Source organism: Apostichopus japonicus, chromosome 17 (assembly GCF_037975245.1).
Source record: "Apostichopus japonicus isolate 1M-3 chromosome 17, ASM3797524v1, whole genome shotgun sequence".
In the NCBI taxonomy this organism is placed as follows: domain Eukaryota; kingdom Metazoa; phylum Echinodermata; class Holothuroidea; order Aspidochirotida; family Stichopodidae; genus Apostichopus; species Apostichopus japonicus.
The window spans coordinates 9,708,890-9,724,090 of NC_092577.1; the positions used below are offsets into that span (position 1 = coordinate 9,708,890).

General features: G+C 38.1%; 1 protein-coding gene across 2 annotated transcripts in view; it reads left to right on the top strand.

The window, feature by feature from the left end:
- LOC139954915 (transmembrane protease serine 9-like) overlaps window positions 1-14,861 on the top strand; it is a 32,925-nt gene extending 18,064 nt beyond the window's left edge. The window contains exons 11-22 of one of the 2 annotated variants that reach the window (XM_071954901.1): window positions 37-72; window positions 2,693-2,952; window positions 5,011-5,150; window positions 5,832-5,991; window positions 6,937-7,032; window positions 7,499-7,834; window positions 8,125-8,223; window positions 9,153-9,491; window positions 9,859-10,023; window positions 10,593-10,784; window positions 11,358-11,545; window positions 12,878-14,861. In XM_071954901.1, coding sequence (XP_071811002.1) covers window positions 37-72; window positions 2,693-2,952; window positions 5,011-5,150; window positions 5,832-5,991; window positions 6,937-7,032; window positions 7,499-7,834; window positions 8,125-8,223; window positions 9,153-9,491; window positions 9,859-10,023; window positions 10,593-10,784; window positions 11,358-11,545; window positions 12,878-13,033 — 2,167 coding nt within the window. In that variant the 3' untranslated portion in view covers window positions 13,034-14,861. The remainder of the gene's footprint in view (window positions 1-36; window positions 73-2,692; window positions 2,953-5,010; window positions 5,151-5,831; window positions 5,992-6,936; window positions 7,033-7,498; window positions 7,835-8,124; window positions 8,224-9,152; window positions 9,492-9,858; window positions 10,024-10,592; window positions 10,785-11,357; window positions 11,546-12,877) is intronic. The other variant, XM_071954903.1, reaches the window with a different exon arrangement.
- Window positions 14,862-15,201: the final 340 nt, after the last annotated feature.

Genomic DNA, 15,201 nt, shown 5'->3' on the forward strand with positions numbered 1-15,201 from the left:
TGAAATCAAATAACTGCCATCACTTTTCTTCCACAGTCCTCCCCATATCTCCATAACTTCTTCATTTAACCAGTAAGGAGACATTTTTCCTTAAAACCAACTCTTGTCAGATTTCAACGTTCTATTGCTTCTTCTTGTTATTTCTAACATCAGGAGCCAGTGTCCATACTCACATTCTGGAATAGTTACGCGTTTTTGTACTCACCCTGATGAATTTGTAGTCGGGTAAAATACTGCAAAGTTAAGTACTTGTAGTGGCTCTTTAAGAGACCTTGTGCCCAGCAAAAGCATAGCAAGGAAAATTCTACCTGTGTTTGTACTCATGATGTTGTACTCATGCTGTTGTACCCGTACGCATGCTGTTGTACTCATACTAATAACACGGAGAATTCTACTTGTACTCGAATTCATGATGTTTTGCTCATGCTGTTATACTCACACTCATAACAAGTAGAATTCTACTTGTACTCAAAATCATGATGTTGTACTCGTACTCATACTGTTGTAGTCATACTCATAGAAAGTAGAATTTTACTTGTACTCGAAATCATGATGTTGTACTCTTACTCATACTGTGAGCATACTTTGTACTCACTGATAGCAAGATAGAATTCTACTTGTACTCGAAATCATGATGTTGTACTCGTACTCTTACTGTTGTACTCATACTCATAGGAAGTAGAGTTTTACTTGTACTCGAAATCATGATGTTGTACTCTTACTCATACTGTGAGCATACTTTGTACTCACTGATAGCAAGATAGAATTCTACTTGTACTCGAAATCATGATGTTGTTATCGTTCTCATGCTGTTGTAGTCATACTCATAGGAAGGAGATTTTACTTGTACCCGAAATCATGATGTTGTACTCTTACTCATACTGTGAGCATACTTTGTACTCACTGATAGCAAGATAGAATTCTACTTGTACTCGAAATCATGATGTTGTACTCATACTCATGCTGTTGTACTCATACTCATAGCAAGTAGAATTCTACTTGTACTCGAATTCATGATGTTATACTCATGCTGTTGTTCTTATACGTACCCGAATGTTCTTATACGTTCTTATACGTACCCGAAATCATGATGTTGTACTCATACTCATGCTGTTGTTCTTATACTCATAATAAGGAGAATTCTACTTCTACTCTAATTCATGAAGTTGTACTCGTAATAGACGTCTGCGAGTAACGGTATGGTACCAGTTTTAATTGAATGAGTCTGTTCAGAGATATTGAATAAATTAACCCATCTTGCCTGGCTCCTTGCCTCTCAAATCAAGCACTTAACCATCTACATAAACGTCATAAATTAGTTTCGTTTGAGAACTGCGCCCCCGCTTTCGACTTCCGGATATATTGAAAGCAGTACGTCTTCTGGTAACTACGGCGGTCATAAGGTGACATCCGAGATGTAGAGTTACCATGTTAGCATAACATGGCATCTCGACAAAATAATGAATTTTTGTCGAGATACCGACTTACGCTAACTTGACATCTCGGTAAAATTTGTTCCAAATGTCGAGTTGACATGTTTCACCTAACTCGGTATCTCGACAAAAATCAAAATTTTGTCGAGATGCCGAGTTAGGTGTAACATGTCAACTCGACAATTAGACAAATTTTACCGAGATGTCAAGTTAGCGAAAGTCGGTATCTCGACAAAAATTAAAATTTTGTCGAGATGCCGAGTTAGGTGTAACATGGTAACTCGACATTTAGACAAATTTTACCGAGATGTCAAGTTAGCGAAAGTCGGTATCTCGACAAAAATCAAAATTTTGTCGAGATGACGAGTTAGGTTTTTCATGTCAACTCGACATTTGGAACCAATTTTACCGAGATGTCAGGTTAGCGAAAGTCGGTATCTCGACAAAAATTAAAATTTTGTCGAGATGCCGAGTTAGGTGTAACATGGTAACTCGACAATTAGACAAATTATACCGAGATGTCAAGTTAGCGAAAGTCGGTATCTCGACAAAAATTAAAATTTTGTCGAGATACCGAGTTAGGTGTAACATGTCAACTCGACATTTAGACAAATTTTACCGAGATGTCAAGTTAGCGAAAGTCGGTATCTCGACAAAAATCAAAATTTTGTCGAGATGACGAGTTAGGTTTTTCATGTCAACTCGACATTTGGAACCAATTTTACCGAGATGTCAGGTTAGCGAAAGTCGGTATCTCGACAAAAATTAAAATTTTGTCGAGATGCCGAGTTAGGTGTAACATGGTAACTCGACAATTAGACAAATTATACCGAGATGTCAAGTTAGCGAAAGTCGGTATCTCGACAAAAATCAAAATTTTGTCGAGATACCGAGTTAGGTGTAACATGTCAACTCGACAATTAGACAAATTATACCGAGATGTCAGGTTAGCGTAAGTCGGTATCTCGACAAAAATCAAAATTTTGTCGAGATGCCGAGTTAGGTGTAACATGGTAACTTGGCATTTAGACAAATTTTACCGAGATGTCAAGTTAGCGAAAGTCGGTATCTCGACAAAAATCAAAATTTTGTCGAGATGCCGTGTTAAGCTAACATGTCAACTCTACATCTCGGATGTCACCTTATGACCGCCGTAGGTAACTGTAAAAATTCAAAGGACATATTATTAAATGTTTCTCTCTCTCCCTCTCTCTTTAATTTTATTTTATTTTAGTCATCCGTTTTTATTTTCTCTACAGTGGATACTTCAGCGAGATCATTTTTGGCGATCTTAAACTTAATACAGAATCGGCTTATCACCAAGAGAAGTCGGTGACCATTTTCCAACACCCTGAATACGAAGGATCGACCTCCAACAACGACATCGCTCTTCTGCTGTTATCAAGTGCAGTGGACGTCACTGATTACGTACGACCAGCTTGTCTTGCAACTTCACAGAATGAGGTCTCCACATATAGAAGATGCACTGTTAGCGGATGGGGTGATACCACTGAGTCAGGTGGGTGTGGTCGAGATATTTTCTTAAAGGAGACGTAAGCCCAACCATGCACCATCATTGCTCTTAGTTATTGGATAGAGAGGGGGGGTACTACTGATTCAGGTGTGTGTACCCGATATATTTTCTTAAAAGAGACGTAAGCCCATCCGCCATCATTGCTCTTAGTTAGCAAATAGGGGTGGTACTACTGAGTCAGGTGGGTGTGCCCGATATATTTGATTATTTGACGAGACCTTAGCCCAGCCACCATCATTGCTCTTAGTTAGTGGATGTGGGCGATACTACTGAGTCAGGTGGGTGTGGCTGATATATTTGATTATTTGACGAGACCTTAGCCCAGCCACCATCATTGCTCTTAGTTAGTGGATGTGGGCGATGCTACTGAGTCAGGTGGGTGTGCCCGATATATTTGATTATTTGACGAGACCTTAGCCCAGCCACCATCATTGCTCTTAGTTAGTGGATGTGGGCGATACTACTGAGTCAGGTGGGTGTGGTCGATATATTTGATTATTTGAGGAGACGTAAGCCCAGCCACCATCATTGCTCTTAGTTAGTGGATGTGGGCGATACTACTGAGTCAGGTGGGTGTGGTCGATATATTTGATTATTTGAGGAGACGTAAGCCCAGCCACCATCATTGCTCTTAGTTAGTGGATGTGGGCGATACTACTGAGTCAGGTGGGTGTGGTCGATATATTTGATTATTTGAGGAGACGTTAGCCCCGCCACCATCATTGCTCTTAGTTAGTGGATGTGGGCGATACTACTGAGTCAGGTGGGTGTGCCCGATATATTTGATTATTTGAGGAGACGTAAGCCCAGCCACCATCATTGCTCTTAGTTAGTGGATGTGGGCGATACTACTGAGTCAGGTGGGTGTGGTCGATATATTTGATTATTTGAGGAGACGTAAGCCCAGCCACCATCATTGCTCTTGGTTAGCGGATGGGGCCATACTTCTGAGTCAGGTGGGTATGATGGCCGATACATTTGATTATTTTCTTAAAGGAGATGTAAGCCCAGCCACCATCATTGCTCTTAGTTAGCAGATAGGGGCGATACTACTTAGTCAGGTGGGTGTGGCCGATATATTTGATTATTTTCTTAAAGGAGACGTAAGCCCACCATTGGTTTATCGCCAATATATTTATCAGAGCTGTTACAGTCTTATAGCGCAACACGTAAATTGCGTACTCGGAATAAACGTCTTCTTATTATAAAGCGTTTACTAATAGATCATAGTGAGACCGCATTTTGTTTCCGCTGCCCTGCATCTTTTAACTACCTGAATTCACCATTATTTGTCCGTCAAACTAACTTTGAAAACTCATCTGTTTCTTGATGATAGAATTACGACTTAACCTTTAGTCATCTTACACTCCTTATTTGTTTTGCTCCTTCTCACTGTTCTCTTACTGCGCCATTTTTGCGTCTTTTGCGAGAAACCGGAGGATTACAAAGTTCTTTTTTATTATTATTATTATTATTATTCTGATTTATGTGATAAAGAGGAATTATGATGAACACTCTCGCCAAACTGCTTAGAAAAATCTGATTCCATTTATATAGAAGATATCCACAAGTTCCACATGTTCCTTCACAGACAATGTTCAGCACTTTGTTTTAAGCTTAACTATGATTGATCCACCTCCTTGATTGATCCACCTCATTGATCCACACATGCGTCAAGTTTTGATGATCCCATTTATATTTTGTGATTGAGATGGATTCTTTTCTAACGTTTAATGTAAACTATTGAATGATTAAACATTGCAATCTGCATGACCATAGTTTTCAATATCAACACTGTTAAGAACAGACGCAAGGTAAAACGTAATAGCAGCTGGAAATATTAAAGTATAATAATTAAGTACATCTAAATAACTTGTTTTATAATTTTTTATGTAGATACATCTGCTATATACTTAACTTCAAGCTCGTCACGCCCCCCCCCCCCACCTCCCCTCCTACCCTTCCTTCCCGTGAGCGAAAACAACGATCAGTTATGTGCATTGGATAAAATAAGATATATTGTGGATGTTTTTCTCCTCCTAGGTTCTTCGCCCAATACCCTACAAGAGGCAGAAGTGAACCTATTCACCGACGAAGAGTGCCTTCAATTTTACGGGAGCGACTTTAACCCAAACACAATGATCTGTGCTGGATATATTGAGGGCGGTATTGACACATGTCAGGTAATCCTTCCATTATTTGTGTTTCTTTGGCCTGTTCAGTTGCACAAGAAAACGTTTCCTTTCCTTCCGTTTTCTTGTTAGAAATGATAATTTAAAATTGTATGTTTCTTTTCTTCTTCTTCAAACTCTTCTTCAAATTCTTCTTCAAAATTATTATTCTCATTCTTCTTCAAATGTTTCTTCTAATTCTTCTTCAAATGTTTCTTCTTCAAATTCTTCTTTTGCTTCAAATTCTTCATCTTCAAATTCAAATTATATTCAAATGTATTCAAATTATATTCAAATTCAAATTCTTCTTCAAATGTTTCTTCTTCAAATGTTTCTTCTTCAAATGTTTCTTCTTCAAATTCTTCTTCAAATTCTTCTTCAAGTTCTTCTTCAAGTTCTTCTTCAAATATCTCCTTCAAATTCTTATTCAATTTCTTTGTCCTTAACTTCTTTGTCTTTAAATTCTTCTTCTTTTTAACTTACCCGATTACTTCGAAACAAGAAAAGACAACTTCATCCTCTGTAAACCTTCATGTTAATTAACATAAGGCTATACATCACAAGGAGGAACATATCTGCGGTCGAATTTGCACTGAAAGTACCGGGTCAAAAACCGGAATTCTAAATACATCGCGGTATAGCTGTCACCATTTTCCTTGTAATATGCGTCTTCTCTTTTCATCATCTTGTCAGGGGGACAGCGGTGGTCCACTCGTATGTGAAGACGTTAATGGGAAATGGCACTTAGTGGGAGTTACGTCATGGGGTGACGGTTGCGCGCGTCCAAACAGACCAGGGGTCTACGCCAGGGTCTCTAAATACGTTTCGTACATCGAACAAGTACAAAATGGTGGTAAGTAACTTACACTCGTAGGTTCTTGCATTTGGGGGAGGGGAAAGGGGGAGGGGGAAGGGGTGTATGTTGTTGTTGTTTGTAAAACTAATGGTGCTCAAGGTGGAGCGGAGGGATAGGGGATAGGGGAGTGGATGGGATGTGGCGAGTGGTACGGGACGTTACATACATCAGCCGATTCACACAGAGATTACAATATAACTACTGTAAATCTTAAAAATTTGTACCACAGTAAATACTGGATCGTGCTGTTAAATCTGTTAAATCGGTAGCATGTGCTATTACGTTCACATTAAGAACTGAGGATATTTGTAATTCCAACAAATGCATCGAACTGGATTTGTTGGGATTACATATATTCTCAGTTCTTACTGTAATCCTAATAGCACATGCTACCGATTTATAGCACGACCCAGTTTTTTTACTTAGATACAAAACTTTAAGATTTACAATGGTAACTGTGTTCTCTTTGTGTACCAGGTAAATGCATGGGAAGGAATTCGGGTTGGAAAGGAGTTGTTTAAAACGAGGGAAAGAACAGCCTTTTAGACGTGTTCATTTGACTTCTCTATTTTATTTCCAAACCCTCCCTGTCACCCCTGAAAGTAAGAAATTATCGCGGTGTCTGGTTTTGATACTATATGTATAGTGTAAATATTACAACCTTCATTTTGCAGGTCTTTCGTTTCACCTACACGAGTTAATTTTTACAGAAATGGCCTAAGGGCATTATATACTGAAATTGCGAAACCCCTAAAATGTCAAATTATTTCCAAGTCATGCCTATTATGTCAGTCAATGAACTCAACCAAGAAAAAAAGAGCATCTTCAATAGGAAATGTTATAGAAAGGCTTAAACGCATGATTCTGAAATAGCGCCAACCCTTAACTGCAGTGTGGCGGTATTTGATTTTATTTTAGTTTCTTTCTTTTTTCTCTATTAAGATTACGCCCAATGCAGTGATGGCAGTATTCTGTTGCCAAGTCAAGTTTGTGATTTCGTCATAGACTGCTTAGACAGGTCGGATGAAGCAGGCTGTGGTAAGTAGATATAATATAACGTATGTATGTATTTGTATGTAGTTTAGATCCTCCTGCAAGCAGGAACTCGCGACGAAGCAATCATTGGCTTATCAAAGCCGCAAGATGACCGAAGTCAGTCTCTTAGATTCATATTTAACGTCCATGATTATGAATTGTCAACAACTCTGTAACTGCACGACATACATTAATATTGGAGTGACTCGAATTCGGGAACTTATTATTGAAAAGCACCGGCGTTAACCACTGAGCTAACAGTCCCTGTTGGCCGTCTTAACTGTTTGTTGATTGATATGTTAACAAAATTAATAATAACATATAAAACAAAAGTTTATTATCATTTAAGGTAGAAAAAACTCGACCCAGGGACGTAATTTTCCACTGAGCCAGACTTAGCTTTTGAAATACCTGGAAAGATCTCGTACCCATTTTTTGTTATTAATATTTAAACCTTTTTGATATTTAGCTCTGCTTGATGAAGAATCCACATTGGTTGTGAAAAGCCCGAATTATCCTGACGAGTACCTGAATTCTCAAAGCATTACCTGGATCATTGGATCGGTTTCAGGAACTAGACTGCATCTTCACTTCGACGGGTTCGATCTCGAGAGGGGGTACGATTTTCTTTTTATTGGGAGTGGGGACTCTCTTTCAGATGAAAGTCGTTTGCACACATTAACTGGTCCTCGGATACCTGACGATATTACCATCGACGACAATCAAACTTGGCTTTATTTTGCCAGCGACGACAGTATCACGAAATCTGGCTTTCAAGTTCAAATAAGCGTTTTGAGTGAAAACGGTAAGATGATTTGTTCTTTCTTTCTATCTATCTCCACCTCGCCATTTCTCTCTCTCTCCAGAGACTGGAAAACATGTTTCAATTTCTTCTTACGTTCGTTTCATAAATTTGTCTGTTTTACTTTCCGCCTTTGTTGACAACTATAGACAAGTTATTCTGAAGTACAAATGTATTTATCAGCACTTGCAAAATTGATACCCTGAACGTTTCTTAACACACACACACACATGTATATTGTATATGTATATATATTGTATATGTATATTTATTTGCCTCTGTTTACTTTTCAGCGTCTTTTGTTTGTGACAATGGTCAGGTTATTCCTAACAGTTGGGTCTGCGATATAATTGTTGATTGTCCGAATACTGAAGATGAGACACTGGACTGCAGTAAGTAACATCTTCTTTACTAATCGGCTTTGTATTGAGATATTTGCAACTTTTCGACATTTTAAATCTCAATGTTGTTAAAAAGACCTAAATTATGTAAGGAACAAATTAATAATGACTACACTACAATTGATAAACGAGGACATTTATGAATAGGATTTCAAAAATTAAAATCCAAAACGAAATACAGACTAAAAAGTGACATACCAAGTAGTTCGATATTTAAAATCAAACCTATTTTCAGCTTTCCTAGTTTCTTGACCTATACAATCATTTTTACATCCACGTTCATTTTCGTTTTACCTATAAAACATCCTGAGCCACTTTTCCAATGCGCGATACAGAATTTTCTTAGCGCAACGCACAACTCTCTTCTAGGTTTTGCTCATTTAGCATGGGGTTTCATATTATTGATTTATTCTAGGAAGGTGTACTGTATTACAAGATCTTAGACAGAAGTCGAAAAATCTAACCCATTACAGTATATCTGTCTTGCCTTCCATAGAACCGGATAGGAAAACATAAGTGGTATTTAAACACAACTGCCAATTATCGTAGACAGCTAGGGTAACATAATATTTGCGAAACATATATATACAAAGATACTGAGAATGAGGTTTTCAAAAGTTGGTGACAGTTAATCTTAGATCAATTCCAAATGTTGTTAGTACTCGGTGTGATGTATGTCCACAGACAATTTTATGTAAAATCCAAAGACAAATTGCAGTTGCAACGGTTTTTGCTGATGAAAATCGGTTTGTTTTTGTGAACGAAAATTCCCCAAATTTAACAAATTTAAGAAAAGACCAAAATATTCTACGTCTCATTATTTTGTTGTTCTTGTCTCCCTAGAAACCAATGAACAGTCAATTAAACGTTTGTCTTTCTTTTTTCCTTTCTTTCCGTATTTCTTTCTTTGGTAATTGCAGGTCCCCTTGAAGAGGGAGATTGGTTCCTCGTCTCTTCGCCTGGATACGCATTTGAAAACTACCCGGATGCTTTTTCTAGGACTTACCTCTATACCGCGGAGTATCAACTCAACGTTCGCGTCACCTTTTTAGCCTTTGACCTCGAGGACGGCTATGACCTGTTAACCGTCGGCTACGGGTCCGATCCCAATGACGAGTCGACGATTGGACACGTCCTCACGGGCAGTGATCTCCCCGAAGACATAGTCTCGCCCTTATCGTCATTGTGGCTAATGTTTAGTACGGATGCCTCAGTGACTAAAACTGGTTTTCTGGCCAACGTGACAATCACTTCGAAAGGTAGGCAGAAGTGTGTCGGAGCGTTCGTAGGCCTACATATACGCCAAGTGTTTCAAGCTATACAACGTAAAATTAATGGATCGAGCGTCTATATATTACACAGCAGTGAGCTGGTTCATAGACACGGGGGGGCAGGGTGGGGGCAGGGTGGGGGCAGGGTGGGGGTGGTGGGGCGGTGGACCTATCCTTCTGATTTTTTTCAGAAGGGGAGGGAGGTACATAGTCGAATGGTTTAGCATGCGTCATACCCGGTTGTGTACCTTACGCGGCACTTTTTTTTATCAAATGATTTTTTAATGAACCAATTGTTTGCCTCTTTGTTTTATTTACCTCATTACATTTCACATTTTTTTGACGTACTTTCTAGAGAGAGAGCCATGCTCTGAGTTTCTTGAAGTTACTACAGAGGTCCAAACGTTGGAACGGATTCAGACGACCCGTGGAGACGATTGTGGTATTAGTCTGGTCTCGTCAGACGTACGGATGAAGATCAGGTTGGTTATCGATAACGCCGAAATAGACTGCAATACAGGTACAAACATCAGTTACGTATATTAGTAGTAGTAGTAGTAAGTTAAGTCTCGTCTATTCGACATGCTCAGTGATTAACCTCCGCCACGTATCACGATCTTGCGCAAGGTTTAATGCTTCCTCTTAATTGTTAATATTAATGTCCTTAAATTTAAATTGAATATTTATGTTTGTATGTATGTATATTAAATCCTCCTGCAAGCAGGAACTCGCGAAGAAGCCTCATTGGCTTATCAAAGCCGCAAGCTGACCGAAGTCAGTCTCTTACATTCATATTTAACGTCCATGATTATGAATTGTTAATTGTCAACAACTCTGTAACTGGACGACATACATTAATCTGGGAGTGCCTCGAACCGGGGACCTTATAATTGAAAGGCACCGGCGTTAACCACTGAGCTAACACTCCAATCGTATCGAGTTATTTGTCTGCTTGTCTAGCTGTCTGTTCGTCTGTTTATTCATGTCCATCTGTCTGTCTGTTTTCTTATCCATAGTTTTATCAACATCTGTCAATAGATTAATTCTTACTGAGTTGTTGTTTTTTCTGTTTTTCTCTCGCCCTCATAGGGGAGTTCCTCGTTGTACAGCGAACGATATCAGCCCGTACACAAACCCGCGACACTAACTGTGGAACTATTTCCAATTTAGTAATTGAAGCAGCGGATAGTGTAACACTCATTGAATATAATCTCAAAGTGCTCAACCATTACTTTCGAATCTCCTACCAATCGGTATCTGATCCTACGCCATCTTTCCGAGGTACGTATGAAACTGACACAGCTGTTTCTAATGATTATTATGTAGTGATGCAGGCTCCGGGGGATGGGGTGGTCGGGAGGGGGTGGGGGACATGTGACTTATGTCAGACTTAGTCAAGTAAAGCATCATTCATTAGATTTAACGATGTGTCCGACTTTCTGCATTTCTCTGCATTTATTAAGCATAGAAAGAAAACGGATTGAACTTGTTCACTTCCTATTTCTATACGTATCGTCTTAATACATACAAACGTAGCTGTTACGATGTACAGAGGAATATATAAAATGATAATGCAATTCTCTAGCAACCATCTCAAAAGACGAATGAAATAGAAATAAGAAATATTTGATACCTTTTTTTAGACTTGTCTCTTGATTCGTGTTATTAAAATTGCAAGAAACCAAAAAAAAATTATTGGAAAAGTACGCTCCGTTTGTATTCTTCAAGACGACATCGAGCAAAGTCCAGATATTTTTACACATTTACGCCATCTTTTTGTTCTCGTTTTGTGTCTCTTTCGTAACTCTCTTACTCTTTATTCCTTCTTTGTTCTTTTTTTGTTTTCCTACAAAGGATGCCATCAATTGCACACACTGAGTGACGGTCCGGTGACCTTCACATCCCCACGATACCCACTGAATTATCGAGGTAATAGAAAGTGTGAGTTTAGATTTGTAGCCTCCCCTGGCAAGAAGATCAACCTTTCCTTTGACGAGTTTATCCTTCAGGAGGATCAGAGGTGTCGAGCAGACTTCGTGAGGGTGAGAAAAAAATGTCAACATTCACAATTTAACAGGCACACTCCCCCCCCCCCCACCTTCTCCATCTCGAAAAAGCCCCACCTAACCTCCACCCACCCACACCTCCTGCACTCCTCCCAGTCCAATAACAATGCCATCTTCGTATGTACCCCCTGCATATTCTAGTCTCGTCCGTTTTCACTAGTTTATAATCGTTTAATTTCGATGGAATTCTAGAGTCTGTATTTTCGCAATTTCGGGAGTTTGGGTCCTTGTTAAGAAATGTCACCCAAGAAAGAATCTAGGCAGGAAAAAAAACCAACCGAACGACTGATCCTCCTTCATCGTCATCTCATTCCCCAGTTGTGTGTATGACGATTGCCCTAGGATAACCCTTGGATTACCCTTAGTAAGGGCAACGTAATGTTACACATGCTCTTAGCAAAAAGGCAGTGGCGGAGCTAGGGCTATTGGTCAAGGGGGCGAGAATGGTCTTTAGGGGCGCTTCCGACACTATCTAAGCGGAGCGCCACCACAGGTTGGCGCGGAGCGAACAGAATTTTTTTGAATAAAGATACTTCCTAGATCGCCGGAAATGACCCTTTCTTGACCCTGATAATTAGCAGATAAACGAAGAATAAATAGGTGTCATCGCCAAGTAAATGTGACAAATATCAATATAGGTAGATGAGAGCGCAATTAAAAACTAAATAATCGCGATTAATTAAAATGCTGAAAAGGGCGCCAGCAGTCCAGTTGAGTCCGTCAGGGGGGCATCCGCCCCCCCCCCCCCGACTGTATGGACGCTCCGCCACTGCTAAAAGGTTGAAAAGCGATCTCTGGGAGTTTGGTCATAATTGCGTTAAAATAATAACCTGAACCCCAAAAATGTCGTAACTCTCCTTTTACATCGTGATAGATTTATTTTCGTCTATATTTGTAAAAATGCTTGAATTCAAATTTCTTTTAGAGCAAGTGGTCCTCGTTCTTAGGTGATTAAAAAAGAGTAGTACTAGATGATATTTACTTCATGTTTTGGAGATTTATTTTGGTGTTTTTTTTATTTTTGATTATTTGCCTTTTTTCTATCTTATCAAGCTGTTATTACGTATCCCGGTAGATGATGATGACGTCACACTGAATAATTAATGACGTCAATTTATACATGACCCGTCCCATGCATTGTAGTTATACTTTACAGAAGAAGGCTATGAGGTCCTTCAAATGAGCATGACGGTTGTATTATCAATTGTCATCCAGTGTTCTTTTTTTGTTGTTTCATTGCCATTGTTTTATTTCTATGCCTTCTATTGTTTAATTGATCTTAATTACTTTCTTTCTATTGTTTGACAGATCACTGATTTTGTCACCCTGGATATAGAGAGGTACTGTGGTGTACAAGAAAATCTCTCCTATAACTCTACGTCCAATTACGTTAGTGTTTTGTTCAGAACCAATAGAAGGCAGAATTTCAAAGGTTTTAGCGCCGAAGCAAGAGAATTTGATTAAAAATTCAGCTTTGGCAATTTTGCTTCCTTTTTTTTGGTGGTTATTTAATGTTTTCATATCTTATTATATATTCACCGTTTTAAACATTTTAGCCCTTTTACTTTAGTGGAAATATTTTCTTTAAAAAAACGGTTGCACTATACTATATTGTAGACATTGGAATAGAATAGTTTATCATTTTACTTAGTCAGAATATCTTTGCTGATTTTATGATATAGCCAGGAAACCAAACCCTAGGAAGTTTTCAAGGCCTAGAGCTTATTTAGTGAAGCTTTATGAATTTCCAACCATATTAGCAAGTTCCTTTGAAAGGTTTGCTCCAGCTATACAGTAGGTACCTAAGTGAACTTGAAGCAAACAGGTGTGACGTCATAGAAGGACACGGATAAATTGTTTTTCCCTTAGAATCTACATCACTTTCCTTCATTGGGGATACATCCCATTACGAACACACGAGTCATTGGTATGTTGTTAACCGTATACGTGTGACTTGATTCAATCCAAGGTTAAAATCAGTATAGTGAATAGAAAGTCCAACAAAACATTGTATATGACATCACCACCCTGTTTGCTTCAAGTTCACTTATCACACAAAACTGTGACAATGTCAAATGTCATTTTCTCGTAACACTCGTAACAAATGCAGGAATCAAATGCAAATATTATCGGGTTAATTATAATATGTTCTTGATTCATCAGCCAAAAATTTCCCTTTAATTTCCTCTGAATGTCCACTTATTGTCCCCTTTTATGTGCCCCTTTAATGTCCCCTGAATGTCCACTTGAAATGTTCTTTTGAAGAAAACGGTTTAATCTGTTGCGCGAGCTACTGATTTGCGATAAGAGAGCTTGGCGGATACATTGTGATAATACAAAGGGGACATTGAAGGGGACATTCAGGGGACATTATTTAATGTCCCCTGAATGTCCACTTGAAATGTTCTTTTGAAGAAAACGATATAATTTGTTGCGCGAGCTACTGATTTGCGATAAGAGAGCTTGGCGGATACATTGTGATAATACAAATGACATGTGCATAGTGTGGAATTGATGATTTCAATCGGTGACGACACAAAATTGGTGACGATATAGCATTGAATGAAGTGAAGAAAATATTTTATTTTTTTTTATATTTTTTTTTAAGTGCTGAATTGTTGAACGGAATTTAGCAGAACAGTATCGTTGAAAAAACTTGGAATTTTGATCAGTTACTATATTGCGAGTAAATTAAAACCATGCCCTCCATTCGAGAAGTTATTGTGATGGTGAACATGATTAATTATCCGGAAATATTATATTAATAAACATAACTTAAAGACGTTTTTTTAGCTTAAAACAAAAAAAATGAGGACGTTTTGTTTCTAAATTTTAAACATTTGATACTATTATATATTTTATTTTGTAATGATTAGATTTTATAATAAAGTAGATCATATAGCTTTCAGATTCAGGGAACTTTTTTTTATTATTTCTTCCGCGTTTTATGAGTTTCATTTAAATAAAGTTCCTTCAAATTAACATATAATAGGTTAGGGAAAGGGGTGTGGTTAAATGAGTGCATAATATTTAATCCGTTAAAAATCAAACAAAGTGAAATTAAAATTAAGCAATTAAGTTTGAGCCACTAGAGGGCAAGCTTGTAAACTCTCAATTGTCATTTTTTATAACTATCATCATAAAGTTATTTGAGTTTACGGGGCGGATTGATTATTCATTTGCCGGTATACGTATATCACTGAATGTTTCATGTATCTATGAATATTCATGCCACTTAATTTAAATAATAATTACAAATCATGGTAGAAAAATAAAATCCTAGCACTCTACATTTTCTTGAATTACATATTTTATTTATTAAAGGTTCTTTGTGTCTTCGTTTCGTCACCTAATACGTCATTCAACCATTCTGATCATAACACGGCAACATGATCCATTAATTTTAGACTGGTTAAATGTAGCCTACATCTACATCCTACCACGATTCGTTAAAATGTTGAAGAATATGAGTATCGGAAACGACGATACGTTATCATATTCCTGCAAAATGTGATGTCCATTCTTTTCTTAAATAGTCCTTTCTTGAAAAACGTTAACGCAAATTGATTAAACATATAGTTAACGCATCGAGATGGTCTGGTCTGGCACCGGGGCAATGACCGCGGTATATC